General features: G+C 39.9%; 1 protein-coding gene and 1 long non-coding RNA gene across 2 annotated transcripts in view; one reads left to right on the top strand and one right to left on the bottom strand.

Annotated features, from left to right (window-relative positions):
• COL11A1 (collagen type XI alpha 1 chain) overlaps positions 1-16,804 on the bottom strand; it is a 274,990-nt gene that overhangs the window by 18,553 nt on the left and 239,633 nt on the right. The window contains exons 55-62 of the mRNA XM_060690063.2: positions 10,452-10,505; positions 8,548-8,655; positions 8,400-8,453; positions 5,490-5,543; positions 5,237-5,344; positions 980-1,033; positions 847-882; positions 674-727 (exon numbers count right to left, since the gene is read on the bottom strand). Coding sequence (XP_060546046.2) covers positions 674-727; positions 847-882; positions 980-1,033; positions 5,237-5,344; positions 5,490-5,543; positions 8,400-8,453; positions 8,548-8,655; positions 10,452-10,505 — 522 coding nt within the window. The remainder of the gene's footprint in view (positions 1-673; positions 728-846; positions 883-979; positions 1,034-5,236; positions 5,345-5,489; positions 5,544-8,399; positions 8,454-8,547; positions 8,656-10,451; positions 10,506-16,804) is intronic.
• On the top strand, positions 4,268-5,883 carry LOC117677276 (uncharacterized). The gene is made up of 3 exons (XR_004594729.2): positions 4,268-4,486; positions 5,030-5,074; positions 5,808-5,883. It is a non-coding gene; the product is annotated as an uncharacterized LOC117677276 (long non-coding RNA).

Genomic DNA, 16,804 nt, shown 5'->3' on the forward strand with positions numbered 1-16,804 from the left:
AAGTTTGGTTTGAAAGTGTCATCAGATATCACATTTGTTTTGTTTCTGTCTGATGGTAGAAGAATTTTGCTTCCCTTGGGAACTACCAGTAGGGTTTTCTTTTTAAGCATTGTAAAAATTACATAATGCATTATATTATTCCGATACAATTATATTTATACAGTATTGATTAAAAATGATAAACACTCTAATGCTTAAATAGGTTAAGCCATTGAGAATACGATGAAATGAATACTATCTGTCTTAACTATCGTTTAAAATGTCAGTGTTAATAAGCGTAAGGATATTTAGCTGTTTCATCAAGAAGTGAACATAAGAAGATGTTGTTACAATAAAGCACCCGCTGAGATTGCATTGAAGTATTTCTTGTACAATAAAGGTTTTGGTCTTAAGCTAATTAGCTAGAATACAACACCACTATTGAGTTGTGTATAGGGCATCAGTTGGCCTTAATCGGGCTCTGATATTATTGTACATAATTAAAAATATCCACAGTATTGCTGGCTTTCTTTAAAAAGTCTCTGCTTTAGCTTTCCTTGAAGATTATCAGGAGACAACTCCCACAGTTAAAGTCAGATGCTAATCTCCCTCTAGTATTTAAAGGCTACTGCTTGCACTCAACATCTATAATAGTATACTCAATTTCGATCAAATCAAAATGAGTCTTACTTACAGGAGGGCCGGGAGCTCCAGGTAAACCACTATCACCTTTCTGGCCACCAGGACCCTATGAAAGAATAGAATAGTACAATTTTAATTAGCCTTATAAATTGAAAAAGAATAGTGACCACACCAAGGCCGGAAGGGGGGGAAGGGGGAGGGGGGAATCTGTGTGGAGGAACTTACCGATGAACCTTTAGAACCTTTGGGGCCTTGAGGACCCTATAGAAAAAAGTATGACACAGTTATACAAAAATTATATTTGTAAAGGTTTCTATATAATGAACCAAAACAGGGTAAACTGGATATAGCTACTTACAGGTAAACCAGGAGGGCCTGGAGGTCCAAGTGGGCCAGCTGGTCCAGGAATTCCCTAGAAAAAAAGTATGTATTAAATCATTGCTGGTCATTACATTAAAAACAGCATTGCTGGGTGTGGAATTCTGGGAGTTGAAGTCTACCCATCTTAAATTTGCGAAGATCAAGAAACACTGTATTGTCTTTTAATTGGTAAGGCATATACAGATAATCTTTGACTTACCACCATTTGTTTAGTGACTGTTTGACATTACGACTCATGGAAAAAAAGTGACTTATAACCGGTTTTCATGCTTATGATTATTGCAGACTATTGCAAAGTCACCTGATCAAAATTCAGATGCTTGGCAACTGGCATGTATTTATGACAGTTGCACTGTCCCCGGGTCCTGTGATCACCATTTGTAATCTTCCCAACAGGCTTCCGACAAGCAAAGTCAATGGGGGAAGCCAGATCTGCTTAACAATCACATGATTCACTTAACAACTGCCATGATTCACTCACTTTTGTGGCCAAAAGGTTGTAATATGGGGCAAAACTCATTTAACAACTGCCTTGCTTAGCAAAGGAAATTTTGGACTCAATTGTGATCATAAGTCAAGGACTACCTGTAAATGCTTTTAACTCTTTTTCATCCAAAAGCAAAGAACATTTCAGTTGAAGTTTCATAAGGTGTGATATTCTTACTTTCACCTTAGATCAGAGGTGGGGAATTATGGCCCCTTTATGATTTGTGGACTTCAACCCCCAGAATTCCTGAGCCTGCATGGGCATGACTGGCTCAGGAATTCTGGGAAATCCACAAGTCATAAAAGGGCCATAGTTGCCCACCCCTGCCTTAGATACAAGGTACGGAACAAAAGGTAAGGTTTCAGCAGGTTCTGACCAGTTCTGGAGAACCGGTAGCGGAAATTTTGAGTAGTTCAGAGACCTGATAAATACCACCTCTGACTGGCCCAGCCCCCATCTATTCTCTGCCTCCTGAGTCCCAGCTGATAGGGAGAAAATGGAGATTTTGCAGTAACCTTCCCCTGGAGTAGGGAAGGAATAGAAATTTGACAGATACTTCCCCTGCCACACCCACCAAGCCATGCCCACCAAACCATGCCACACCCACCAAGCCACACTCACAGAACCGGTAGTAAAAATTTTTGAAACCCACCACTGGTACGGAAAGAGAATGAGTGTCCTGTCCTACAAATGAAATTATATCTCTGGCAGTCTGCAATCTCCCTTGCATCTCCAGGTGTCAATTAAATGTGAAAAGATAGAAAAACTCCTCCCTGGGTGCTTTTTTCAGATGAGCAAACAGCAGCAGTCAGGGAGATATCAAAGTAATAGAGAACTGTATAACAGTAAACCTAATTCTAAACCTCATCACTTCACAATAATTTATATCAAAACACCATGAAATGAACTTTGAAAGCATCCTGCGAATGATATATAAAAAAAACGAAGGTGCTTTCACAGGAGAAGAAAAATTGTCTGAAATTGGGGAACAGATGTTCAGTTCTGGATTTGATTTGATGTTGATATATATAAAAGTGAAGAGATCTTACTCTGATTATTTCAATTTTACTACTGCTAAGTAAAGTTTAAAAGAAAATGAGACCTCTGAAGCTACCAGCCCGAGTGCACAGACTTTATTCGTAGATGGATTAAAACATTAATATTCTTATGTAATTATTATAAAGATAATAATAGAAAGAGATTTCATTTTAATCTATAAATCTAACTATGGTGTCAAGGGGCACATTAGTGCATAACAATAATGGAAAGCCAATGGAATTATATTGCTAGAACAAGTAGGACAAATAACTGGAAAAATAAAGAAAAAGATTACATCTGGAATGCAATGAATAGTCATAAGCAAATTTCAGTAAAATTAAAATCGGCTCTCAATTACCAGAATGTTTTCAGCCATGTATCGCTTCCTGGAATGAAGCTAATACTAGTGGAAGTGCTTTGGGATTTCTGGAATTATTAATGTTTTAATTTCACCAAAAGTACATCTTCAAACACTGTATACTCTGGATTAGTCACCTCTGTATTGATTTCGCATTTGGGAAATATTTTTCTTTTTCTCTTTGCTGGTGTTTTCTTTATTTGCTTTTGTAACTGTTCTGTTTTTCTTTAGTATTTTATAATAAATTTAATAAATGAACAACTGGAAAGGGCCAAGCCAGATTCACATAGTCTCCTTGTCTGACCACAAGGATGCTGCACTATAGATATGACTATTTTCTTATCCTCAAAAGTCTACATGTGGGCAATATAGAGCATGCTAATGCACTTGGGTGAAGTGGCCTGAAATGACATATTCTGTGACATATAATGTGTCCAATTCATTCTACCAGTTTCGTATGAGAACTTCTCCTCTGCTGTGAGGACCTGTTGTGGTCCCTGAAGTTTTCTCCTATCCTTCAATATCTCCATTGGCTGCAATCATCATACCCTTGTTCCTATAGCTAACTTTTTGTTTTGTTAATAAACAATTGGTCTGTCTGAAGATGAAGACTGTCCTGTTCATGTCTTAATACATATAGCACCATTTCTCATCAAAGGCCATGGATTGGATGTGTGGATATGCAGATTGGTAAAACTCCAATCCATTTTACTCTTTGCTTTTTATTGATAGATCTCCCTCAGCTTTTAAATGAACATTTTTATGAGGTCCTTCTTTGTAGATATTTCTAAAGGAACCTTTTTTTAAAAAATAGATAAGCATTCTTTTAGAAACAAAATAGCTCTTTCTTTCTTTCTTTCTTTCTTTCTTTCTTTCTTTCTTTCTTTCTTTCTTTCTTTCTTTCTTTCTTTCTTTCTTTCCAGTTTTGAAAAACACACAGGGGACTTTCAAATAAAGATGAGGTTAAGGGATATGTCCCCATTATCACATGATATTATATTGAAACCCTTGTGAATAATTTTGACATATCCGTGAACAAATTTTATCTGAGGACAGACAAATGCTATTTCAAGTCAGCGTATGCTGCTTCAGAATCAGCATAGCATCACTGCTTTTTGCTTGAAGAAGTGTATGCTCCTTGTTCACCTTCACTTTCCAGTTCTGGTATGCCAGCATTAATATTTTGAAAGACAAAATAACTTTGCTGCTATGAAGACCAGGAAGGATTTGAGGATTTTTAGTGCATTTGCTAATAATTGTTACCAATTCACACTTCCTTATGTAGAAGGAACTCAAATTGTTTCTGCAATTTTAGTACAAGCACAGAATATATGTAGGACATGCTTGCAATGTATTTTCTAAGGGAAACTATGGCTTTTTTTAGGGATGGAGTGGGACATGAACTTTGTGTCTTGAAAATGTAACAAGGAAGCACTGATTGGTTTGAACTTTGTTATGTTTTGCTATTGGCCAGAAAGGCTTTATGATATGTAAAATGGAGTATCCCATTGGTCAACGAGTTTCAACTGGCGGGACCTAGGAGGAGGGCCTTTTCAACTTCTGCTCTCCATCTTGTGGAACCTCTTACCTCCAGAGGCAAGGTGAGTCCCACTCTTCTGGATTTTCTGGAAGAGTGTTAAGACCTGATTTTGCTTATCAGCATGGGGGTCTAAAAGTGTGATGCAGCCTGGGGATGTCTGGTGGCCTGAGGACACTCCTGCTGCCTTGTTAACCTCTTAGCTTTTGAATTTTAACCTGATTTATTTTTACTTGTATGTTTTGACTTGTTTTAATTCTGTTTTTAACCTACGTTTCTATTTATGTATTTATATGGTTTTATTACGGTGTTGTAAACCACCTAGAATCACATAGGTGAGATGGGCAGCTTAGAAACACAGCAAATTTGATGCTATCCATTACAATGTGCCTATGTTGGGGCAGAATCTGCTTCGATGGATCTTGCAGGTCTGTTCCTTGATAAGTTTGTTTTATTCTCTAGTGTGATTCAGAAACTCTCTTTGTTGGACATTCCCATTTGTTTAACTGTACAAAGCTTCCTGTTGATGGATAGAGAAGTTGTCCATTTTTCCAATTACTTTTTGATCCTTGGCACTCTCTTTAATTTCTGAAAATTTGCTCTGCAGAACTCAGACTCTGAACCAGGAAGGAATTCTTCCATTCATGCAAAGGTAAGCCTGAAACCAGTCTAGAATTATCTGACAATGGATATGAGTGTAAAATAGCCAATTTTCTAATGTTAAAGGCTGTGCAACAAGCTACTAATTTGGAGATAGCCTAAATAGTTATAGAATTAAAAGATAAACATTTCTCTATGTGAAGTTTTTACTAACCGAATCTCCTTTTGATCCTGTAGATCCCTGTGTACCAGGCAGACCCCTGTCTCCCTTTTCTCCTTGTTCTCCTGGAGGTCCAATCAAACCAATCAATCCAGGATGTCCCTTAAGTAGATATAACAAAAATATGACTTGCGGTCAAATAATACAACTGAAAGAATAGCTTCCAGTGGATGATAATTATGTTTTTAGGCAATGATATATGGAATAGTCTCTATGATCTCTATGCTAATGATATATTTCCACGTACCTTTTCTCCTTTTGAACCTGGATCCCCTTTCAATCCTGGCAAGCCGGGTGGACCCTGAAGATATCAAGAAAAATAACATGAAATAAAGATGCCAGCTATTTCTGAACCAAGTTCATCAAAGGTTCTGCATGTTCATACGTAATCCCATCTCACAGCATTCAATGGCCAATGTCATCCAGTGTGCTACAAGGCACAAGATGACCTTTAACAATATGCTCTTATAAGGAATTTATCTGAGTAATTCATTGGGCTAATGTTGGCTGTGGTTTTTATCCTGCTTTACCTGACATTTATTGTTCTCTTTGTGATACTGAGCAGGCTTAAGAAGGTCACTTTATTTCAATTCAACCTGCTTTCCAGTTGACATCAGTCTGTAAAACTATACAGAAGCACAATCTGGCTGCAAGTGAGTTTTATTAATTAATGTATTAATTATATCATTCTGATAGCCACTTTTTTCCTGGGAGCTTAAAGTCACAAATGAGCTCCACATTACAGGAAAAAGAAGCTATAAGAAGGTTATAACAGCCTGTGCAGTGTGGTTAGGATGCTGTATTGCATTCTACCTGCATAACACACTGCTCGCTGTCAGGAGTTCGATTCTGATTGGCTCAAGGTTGACTCAACCTTCCATCCTTCAGTAAAATAATCAGTAAAATGCGGACCCAGATTGTTGGGGGAAATATGTTGCCTCTGTAAATTGCTTAGAGAGGGCTGTAAAGCACTGTGAAACAGTATATAGGTCTAAGTGCTATTGCCATTGCTTTGATTTCATTGTTGGCTACCGTATTTTTCAGAGTATAAGACTCACTGGAGTATAAGACGCACCTTAGTTTTTGGGGAGGAAAATAAGAAAAAAGCTGATGGGATCGGTGGTGGATCGGCCTCCCGGAATACCCCCAATCAGCTGTTCCCAGAGGTGAATTTTAGCAACAGGTTCCTTGGTTGTGAGCTCTGTGCCTACTTTTTTTTTGCTTTTTTTTCTGCCTCTGAAACTTCTGAAACTCTGTTTCAGAAAAAACTTTTTCATGCCTCTGAAAGCCTCTGAAACAGAGCTTCCAAAAAAAAAAAAAGCCTCTGGAGTTCTGTTTGGGGGCTTTTTTTCTGAAGCTCTATTTGGGGGCTTCTTTTCTGAAGCTTCTTTTCTGATGCTTTTTTCAGCCTCTGAAACCTCCGTTTGAGAAGCTGGGCGGGGCTACATTTGGAGATTTTCACCCTCTTTTTTGGGGGAAAAAGGTGCGTCTTATCCTCTGAAAAATACGGTATTTGTCCTAAGCATCTTTTCTTTCATTTGAAGTCTTTCAAAATTATTTGTCTGAGAACAGGGAGCTTCCTTATTATTAAAGTAATAGAAAAACATATCATCTGCAACTATGACATTTAGAGGAAACCCTATGATTTTTTTTTTAAGTTAGTGCAATATTTTTTTTCTCTGTCTGACCTAAACAAAGCTGTATGTCACATATATACTCAATCCAATTCAGGGTCTGGCCATGCTTATTGCTGGAATACAGACCTTGTTCAGTTTCAAGCTGAGAGAATGAGGTTTTTGAAAAATTATCCACTCCCAGGTTAGAGATAAATGAAGGAAAAATGTTACACTTTTGCAACAGTTAAAAAGAAAATACACATATTTATTTTAGAATGCCAGGCCAATGTTACAGGGAGGGCAGTTACAAAGAAGGATGAAGATGAAAGATAATATGTGGAACCTACAAATAACAGGTGAAAACTATAAGCTAATTTTTCATGTCATGCAACACCAGTTGTTTTCAAATGTACAGAAAGGATATCAACTATTTTATCTGTACAGAGTAATGTCAAAGTGTTCTAAACAGGTTTAGCAAAATAAAGCATTCATTTAGGGACTTCTATCAAGCCGGAACTGAATTATTGCAACTAAATCTGAAAGAAGCAAGCATAGGACTGCAACATAAATCTCACTTAATGCAAGTGATAAGACTCACTTATGAGTAAGTAGGCATCAGAATACGTTATTAATTATTCATTGAACAGCTGCTTTGCAGTGATGAGAAGGCTGTCGATGGTAGGGTAGGGAATAAAATATCTCAGGTTGTAATCCTTTATACACTTACACGTGAAGCCCAAAAGAACTTAATAGGATATCATTAGGAGTAACTGTGTTAGGAATACACAGGTAATTCCAACTACTAACTCTTAACATTTCTGCTTTTAGGTAGCATTAGATGCAAACGTTCTAGGCAAATGTATAGTTCATAAAGATTACACATATATTCTCACCTGTGCCACATTTGGTATTCCTGCTTTACCTAAGGCTTTGTGTTCTGTTCACAAATGCAATACACCTGAGCTTAACAACTGGAGCAATGTATAGAATTTTAGGCAGGAATCAGTGAGTTAAAAGGCTAGATATCTAATTAACATTACTTTTTTTATTCTTATCAAACTAAGTTTGCAAAGTTACATCTGAAGATGGATATAATTAGTAAAGTCTGAATTGGTATTTGATTTAAAATCAGAAGTGTAAGAAGACCTAGGAGCACAGATAGACTCTACAGTAATATGGATGGATTTTTGATGCCTCTACTTTCTACTTCTGCTACTCAAGAATAAATCACAGTTGATCAGTCTTAAAAGATATTGACTAGGACTTTGAAAACAAGCCATACTAGATGCTAAAAGAAACATGACACTATTCTTGTTATATATGTTCACAGCTTTTCAGGTAGTTATAATGCAGTACGGCAATGTCATTCTGTCATATGTTGATATAGAGAGAGTAACGAAGAGTATATTATAGCATGACTTCAATCTGACAGTCTTTTAAAGGTTTTTATCTACGGTTCCATGTCAAGCAAAAAGATGAAGTCTGGCAGAAAAATAAATTTAGCCTATGTTTTAAGACAGTTTCATAAACAAAATACTTACCATGGGACCTGGTGGGCCATCTTGACCAGGTACTCCAGGTAAACCTTGTTCTCCCTGCATGAAGACATAAATTCAGCTTAATTTGGAAGAGCATATTATGAAAACCTGAACCAAGAAAGGAAAAAAATGTAATGGTTGATATACTCACCACAGGGCCAGGAATACCCCTAAGTCCTTCTGGGCCAGATTTTCCTGCAGGACCTTGAGGGCCAACTGGGCCAGTTTTTCCCGGGGCACCCTCTGATCCAGCCTCACCCTATGACATAAATATCAGTGTGAATAATCATATACTGTTGAATCAAATTATTTACACATAAAGGAAAAGTTGATAAGAATTCCACAGCCAGTACAAGAAATAATCCTTTACCTGAGCAGAAGACAAGAAAAGTACCCAAGCAGTACCCTTGAGGAGGTGGTAAGTGCAGCCGGGTAAGTGCAGCTGGGCATCCCCTAGGGCCGTGATGGCGAACCTATGGCACGCATGCCACAGGTGGCACACGGAGCCATATTGGTGGGCACGCGAGCATTGCCCTAACTCAGCTCCGGCATGCGCATCTGATTTTCAGGCCTTTCGGGCCCCCCGGAAGTCAGCAAATGGGCCGTTTCCAGCCTTTGGAGGGCCTCCGAGGGGGTGGGGAAGGCTGTTTTCGCCCTCTCCAGGCTCCAAAAAAGCCTCTGGAGTCTGGGGAGGGCGAAAAACAGGCCTACCGGGCCCACCGTGCCATCACATGCCAAAAGCGGGGGGGGGGAGCAGGGGAAAGGGTCGTGTGCACATGGTGGGCACATTGAATTATGGGTATGGGCACAGACAAACATGACCCCCCCCATTCCCCCCACTTTTGGCACGCGATGGCAAAAAGGTTAACTATCACTGCCCTAGGGGAAGTGGGGCTGTGCTGAGTTGTGGAGTCCCAGTGTCCTGGGAGTTCAAGGGCCGGGCTGGGCACTTGCCCTCTGCTTCCTAAGGTTCTGGACAGCCTGTGCCACTGTCCAGAGGTTCTCCACATGTCCTGAGAGAGATGGCAAGGCTCCTCTGGAGGACAAGGGTTAGGCGCTCTCCCTGGTCTTGCCTTCCTCCACTGGAGACAATGGATCTCCCCAGCCCTGCCCAGGCTACCAGAGGTGCCCCTGACACGAGTGACGTTGAGTTGGCTATGCCCACCCTGGCCATGCCTACCAGGCCCCCCAAGTTCAAACACAACCCTGATGCGGCCCTTAATGAAATCGAATTTGACATCCCTGGTTTAGACCATGTTCCTGCCTTTTCTTCAGAAACGTCTAAAGATTTGGATTGAAATAATATTCACTCATTTTTGGCTAACAAGGATGTACAGAATTTAATGCAAAAATGATTAGAGTAAAGATACAACTGTTACATGCTACCATTTGGATAAATAGACTATTAACAAGAGACAGCCTAGTAGAATAATGAACCTCTCAGTTGATAGCTGCTAGGACTGAAAAGCTTTTGGGATCCAATTCCAAAAAGGTGTTTTGGAGAGCATGAGAGAATATTAGCTGCAGCTCCTTAATGAGTACCTTTCCCTAGGATTGTGTGGCTGCAGTGTGCAGTCACTACATGATTCTGAGAAAAGATATTGCTTTAAAATTGAGACAGGTGCTGCTTTCTTCTTTTACATGCTTTAAAACACCTGGGATTTTGGAACTGAAACCAAACCATTTACAGTCCTAATAGGTAGTGCCTTATCTTGTCATAAAAATATCACCACTTCTGGACAAATCAATCACTCATCTTTTGCTCTTGATTTATGATTCATTCATTCATTTGTTTGTTCAGGTTTGAGGATGCCCAGCTTGACAAGACTCTGGGAAGCTCACAACATTAAAAGCAAGAAATGATAAAACAGTAAGAATAAAGATTGTGTGCATCCAGAAGAAGTAAAGTAATTTTTATAGGGACCCCCACCACCCAAAGGTTGGGATGAACAGCCAAATTTTCACTACTTTTTGAATATTATCAAGGAGGAAGTCATATGAATGTGTAAATAGGGGAGGGCAGAAACGTGTTCGGCTTGTACTTAAAATATTTACCTTTGCTCCTTTTTCACCTTGTCTTCCTTCTGCACCAGCTGCTCCAGGAGGCCCCTGTCATAAAAGGAGGAAAATGTATATTAAGTATAATGAGATGAGTTAGAATCAGACTTTATCCCTACTTCATGAAGAGATACATCTCTTCCATAGAAATCTTCACAGGGAATGTTCTTCTGGAGGAGTAGAACAAAACTGTTGCTGATTTTGATCCACTATAGCCCTTGGTCCTCTTAAAAATCTCATCCAAAGTTGGAGCGAAAGGATCTTAGACAGCTAAATAAAAACTTGCAGGCTGAGCTCCTCGAAGATGGCTGCTGAATAGTATGGAGTTGTTTCTCTCTTGCTGATCTGCTGATTTTGCTGCCTAAGTTGGTTTTCTGGCAGTGCTGCTGCCTGGATTTGAATGGGGGCACTTAGAAATGATCCAAGACAACTTTTGGATGGCTATGGACACATTTGGGAAGGGGAGTACTGAAAATTCCAGTTTCCTTTGGGAGTGGTCAAAAAGTCTTCCTGTCAGCATTTCAGGTTTTCTTAAGCATGCCCAGGTCTTAATTTCACTTTTTGAATTTTTGCTTTGCTTTTTAACTTTTAAAAGTAGACCGGCTGGCTAAATGCTGATTTATTTCAATCCCCTGCTGGACTTTAGCTGTTCTCTTTGGTCTTTTTCTCATTCATTCATTCATTCAATTTATATTGCCACCTATTTGCCCATGGCGACTCAAGGCGGCTTACAGAATATAAAACCACATTTAAAATAATAAAAACTAACTAAAAGAATCAAATAAATTAATATAGTACAATATAACAAAATCACCCCCCACCTCCCACCTCTGCCCCAGCCACAGCAGATGACATGAGCCATTTAATGGGCTCCATCCCGCTCTTGGTTCCCCAGGCCCGCTGGCAGAACCAGGTCTTCAGCGCCTACTGGAAGAGTATTAGAATAGGGGCCATTTTAATCTCTGGGGGAATGATGTTCCAGAGAGAGGGAGCCACCATGGAGAAGGCCCTTCTTTTGGGTCCCACCAGGTGTATCTCTCTCAGGGATGGGACCTGCGACATTCCCTGCCTCCCCACTCTGATGGGTCAGGTAGATGTGACCGGCAAGAGACGGTCCCACAGATATCCTGGTCCCAAGCCACGAAGGGCTTTAAAGGTGATAACCAGCACCTTGAAGCAAATCGGAACCAATGCAGCTCCCACAGGAGAGGTGATACAGTACATGTGTACACCGGGGTCTGCACAAAACCATGTGGGCCACTACATTTTGCACCAACAGGAGCTTCCAGATGCTCTTCAAGGGCAGCCCCATGTAGAGTGTGTTGCAATACTGAAGATGGGAAGTGACTAGGGCATGAATGACTGTGAGTAGGGACTGTTGGTCCAAGGAAGGGCATAAATGGCGCACAACCCGCAATTGAGCAAAGCCCCTCCTGGCCACGACTGCCACCTGCTCTTTGAGCAGGAGTTGTGAGTCCTGGAAAACCACTAGATTTCGCACAGGATCTGATTTTCTGATAATAACACCACACCCCCTCCCTGGCCCTGAGGTCTAGACTGGTGCCATGCTCAATAACCCACTGGGCACATTTCTATGAAGGGAACGCCTCCCTCTGGGCCCAGCCAGTTCTTGGTTATACAAGCCAGAGCAGCATTCTCTTTGTGGATCAAATCGGCAATAAAGCTAACCTTATTGCAAGCTGATCTGACATTTAAAAGCAGCAGCCTAAGTGTTCTGCCCCAGCTACGGATCCCAAGGAATGTAGCACACTCAAACTATGAATAAAGCTCAATTTACTTCCAAACGTAGTTTTCTACAAATGCAGGCTGTTAATTAAAATGTTCTTAACAACCTGCCAGAAAGTCCACAGATAAGATAAAGTCTTACGAGAGTTGGCAGAAAGCTCAGAAGCAAGGTTTGCAAAGACAATCCACATTCAATGACCAGCAAGTGAACATGCATTGTTTCCTGCAATGTTTACAAACTGTGTGCAAACTTAAATAGGCTAACAGAGTGGCCAATTAGCCTCAAGCCTTACTCTCGAGGAGACTTCCTCCTGAGTAACCACTCCTGCCTTTTGGCAGCTCTGCATGCTCGTGCATTGAGAAGAGGCTCCTCCACTTCATCCTCTTCACTTGAAGGAGCCTCTGGAGATTCTGTTGGCCCTGGCTGAATCTCTGCCTCTGGCATCACATCTTCTTCAACCACCTCGCTGTCCGACTCGAGCGCCGGCTGCACAGACTGTCGGGATCAGCAACAATCTGCACAGGCCGCTGGTGGGCCACAACACTAAGACCAGGGCCACCACAGATCTGCTGACTAGGTAAATGAGGTGAGTGCAAGGGGGCAGAACACGAGACCAGTATTAAACACTGAGGTCATGTTCCCCATGCGTGCCCCCCCTTGCCTCCTATATTTCCCGTTACCCAACACCACTGAAATAGGTCACCCTCCTCTGCCTTCCCTGAGAACCATTCCATCCCCCATTCCCAACTCTCCTCCTTAAAAAGGGGAAAAACCTCCTCCCACTGACACACTGTCAGGGCAAAATGAGCCTTACATAAATACTTATTTATGCTGTTCTTCTAAATAATAAATAAATGAATATCTGGATTTTTGTAGCCCTGATCTGGTAGCTCTGGTAGATGGACAGTTATAGATGTGGTGATAGGTTTCGCTTACCTTTGCTATCAGTTCACTCGCGCACACGCCACTGCTGTGCATATGCAGAAGGTTCTGTACATGCGCAGAGGGTATTTGAAGACGTCCGGGCGGGTGGGCAGAGCCTCCCGCCGCTGCTACTAGCGGTCGCCTGAACCAGGGTGAACCGGTAGCAACCCACCACTGATGTGGTCACCTGTGTGTGAAGTGGTAGTGAGAGCAGAGAAGCCAAGAACCCCTCTGCAACTGGAATAGATCTTTCATTATTGCAACATAAGACTAATTCTAAAAAAGCATATCTAGCTTTTGTGGAGGAGAAATAGAAAAGGCAGCCCTGGGTTGTGTGTTAGACAGCCTAGTTGGATGTATTCCTGGGCAACGGACCATTCTCCCCAGAATGTTCAGAAAAGAAGAGAAAAGTTGACGAAGTATCAATGAGTGAAAGAGAAAATATCCATTAATCTACCTGAATGTAAAATATGCACAATTGCCACCCCAGCAAAAAAAGGCAGGCCTTTTTTTTTTTCACACAAGGAAAACAATTATCTATTTTTGTCAATATATTGTCAGCAAGATGTTTCTGTTTCTGCTGAGTTTGATGAGATTTTAGAAACTTTAAAAAGCCACTTCTCTAAGATGCATGCATGCATCTCTTTGATTAAACAGCCCAGCAGGCTAGAACAGTTCTAGTTCCTACTAAGGTTTAAAATATAGCTTTATTTCATTCTTTGCATGACACATGCATCTAGCAGAACTGACTAGTCTAGGATTACAAGTCAGTAATGCATGTCTTAATGCTTAGCTCATATGTGTTTGTGTATGTATATGTACACACACACACACACACCAGGGGTGGGTTCTATTTACCTTTACTACCGGTTCGCAGCAGGGCCGCGCATGCTTGCTTTGCTCACGTGCGTGTGCGCTCTTCTGCGCAAGCACAGAAGCATTTTGATGACATCAGGGTTCGTGGGCGGAGCCTTCTGCCGGTTTTACTACTGGTTTTATAGAACTGGTGCGAACCGGGGGCAACCCACCACTGATACACACACACACATACATACACTGTGTATGTGTGTGTGTGTGTATATATCACCATATCTCCTAGTGCAGAAGTGTGCAAAAGTGCAGAGTTCTGGGAAAAACAGTAGATGGAACAAACTCACATTGTTCATACAACCCATGTCAAATATTAATAATATATTTTCGTTCTCCTATTTTCCTCACAAAAGCACTCCTGTGAGGTAAGTTGGGCTGAGAGAGTGACTGCTCAAGATCATCCTGCTGGCTTTCATGTCATTGGCTAAGGCAGGATTAGAACTCACAATCTCCTGCTTTCTAGCCGGGTGCCTTAATCACTAAACCCAAATGAAACATGCTTGACAATAAAATAAAATAATTCTCCTCACCAACACCACACATATTTCCACCTTGGAAATTAAACTTCATAATGGATAATCAATATAATTAAGGCTATGCTTAATAAACTTTTAAAACATCCATTATCATTTGTAAGACCATTCCGTACAAAAAGTAGATTAATAAAAGCACAGAATGCAAAACAAAAACAAAACAAAACAAAGGAACAACATATACCACATGTGTATCAACAAACTATCAACAAAGTACTGTATGTTTTCAGTTGCATTTGTCATGACAACCCTAAGTTTATTGTACATTGTATAAAAAGAGATTGTGTTACAAGAGCACTGATATGTTATTTCACTACATGAGACACACTTGAACAAGCTTTGAAATGGTTAGAGCAAATGATCTTGGGGACAGGAGAAACAATACAAAACTTTATAATAATTATAAATGTACTTCTTGCATAATCTAGGAATGCAGCTGCAACATCAATTAGCAGTGCTTAGGAACACTGTGATCGCTAAATTATAAATACAATGAATCATGATTGCCAAAACAAAGGGGAGGGGCTATATCCATTATCAAACAGTACCAATTCTGCACCGAATGCAAAGTTGGTAAATGAAAAGCTCTTGTTAACCCTCATCAGTTGCCAGCATTGCACAGATGGAGCTTCTGAAAAAGAAAGATGGCTAATTGTTATTTATCTGTCTTTGCTATGCTTAGATTTTGTAGTGTGGAGGAAAATTTTAACTAGCACAAAATATCTCAGCAACAAGAACATGGAATTAATCTCTTTCTCTCCCCTACCCAAGTCTCCGAAATATGATCAAGTTGTACTGAAATTCAATGAATAAGTCTAGATTAGATACTCTTTTTCAGTTTGCCTATATCATAGGATACTTATAAGGATAACGTGGGGAGAACCACTGTTGTTGGAAGAAGGGTGAGAGAAAAATATAAAAGTAATCTGTAGAATTAATCATAAAGATGACTTGTGCATAAAAACTATGCCCACAGAACCAGACTGGGAAATAATTTGTTGAGTGAGTGGGCAACAATATATATCACATATGTGGATAAGGTAAGATTGGCTGGATTTCCCTCCGTGTTCTGTTTAGGGTGAAGAATTCTACATTAGAATTTACACTACAGTTGTATAATTTCCAGCTCAAAATGGAAAGAAATTCTACCACAGTTGTTTGGCAATCGGAAGAGACCCACAAAAGGGAATTTAAGGATTACTTGTGGTCTTGAGGCAGTTTCACAGATTACATTGATTCCTCTCTAATCTTGTATTGTCGATCCTGATCATGTTTGTTATTTGCATCAGATTTCCCCCCTCCCTCCAATTATTCTGATACGTTATCATACAAATCCAGATACATACAAGGAAGCCCACAGGAAACATTTTATAATGCAAAGTCTTACTTACATATGTGGGTTTCCTTTTGGGATTAACATACTTGTTCCATGAATTTATGATGTTATTTGATGTGCTGATTCGAAACCATTTATCAAACACATTTTGATAAACACAAAAGTTAATACAGTGGATGGAGGCAACTTTTTCATGGTGCCCACTGTATGTTAATATCGTAAAATAGTTTATCCCCATCTCATTCCTCAGTTGAAGGTTTCTCTTGAAAATTTGTTCAAATGCTATTCAGAGTCATCTGTCAGCTGACTCAAAATATGCTTGTTTAATGTTTAAAAGAAAAAAAGTGCCATTTATTATTTATAAGTGCATAAACATGATATGGTTATTTGTAAAGCTGAGAACACTCAGCAACTGTTTGCCATAATAGTAAGTTTTCTCTGTTATATTTTCAAGAAGACTAAAAGAGCTATTCTTCAATTTACAAGTGTCAGAGATATCTAGCTTAGGTTGCAAAATGGAATAAACCAAACTCAGGATAAATCACTGATAAGATTTTTCTCATTCTCCAGATGCTACGCTTTTTTTACCTTATATCTAAAATGTATAAAATTTACTGGACCAAGATCCAAATATTTAAAATAGGATGGTCTGTTTTATACAGAATCAAAATCCATTTTCATAGACCACTAATTCCCTTGAATCCTGTATTGTATTCCAAAAAAACCCAAATTCCTTGAAAATGTAACATGTCATTTTTTTTTCAAGACGATGAGTACAGGTAGTCCTTGACTTACAACAGTTCATTTAGTGACCATTCAAAGTTACAGCGGCACCGAAAAAAGTCACTTATGACTATTTTTCAGGCATGACCATTGCAGCATCCCCCATGGTCATGTGATCAAAATTCAGACCCTTAGCAACTGACTCATAGTTATAACG

This window comes from Pantherophis guttatus, chromosome 3, assembly GCF_059756535.1.
Source record: "Pantherophis guttatus breed Tessera chromosome 3, ASM5975653v1, whole genome shotgun sequence".
NCBI classification, from domain to species: Eukaryota; Metazoa; Chordata; class Lepidosauria; order Squamata; family Colubridae; genus Pantherophis; species Pantherophis guttatus.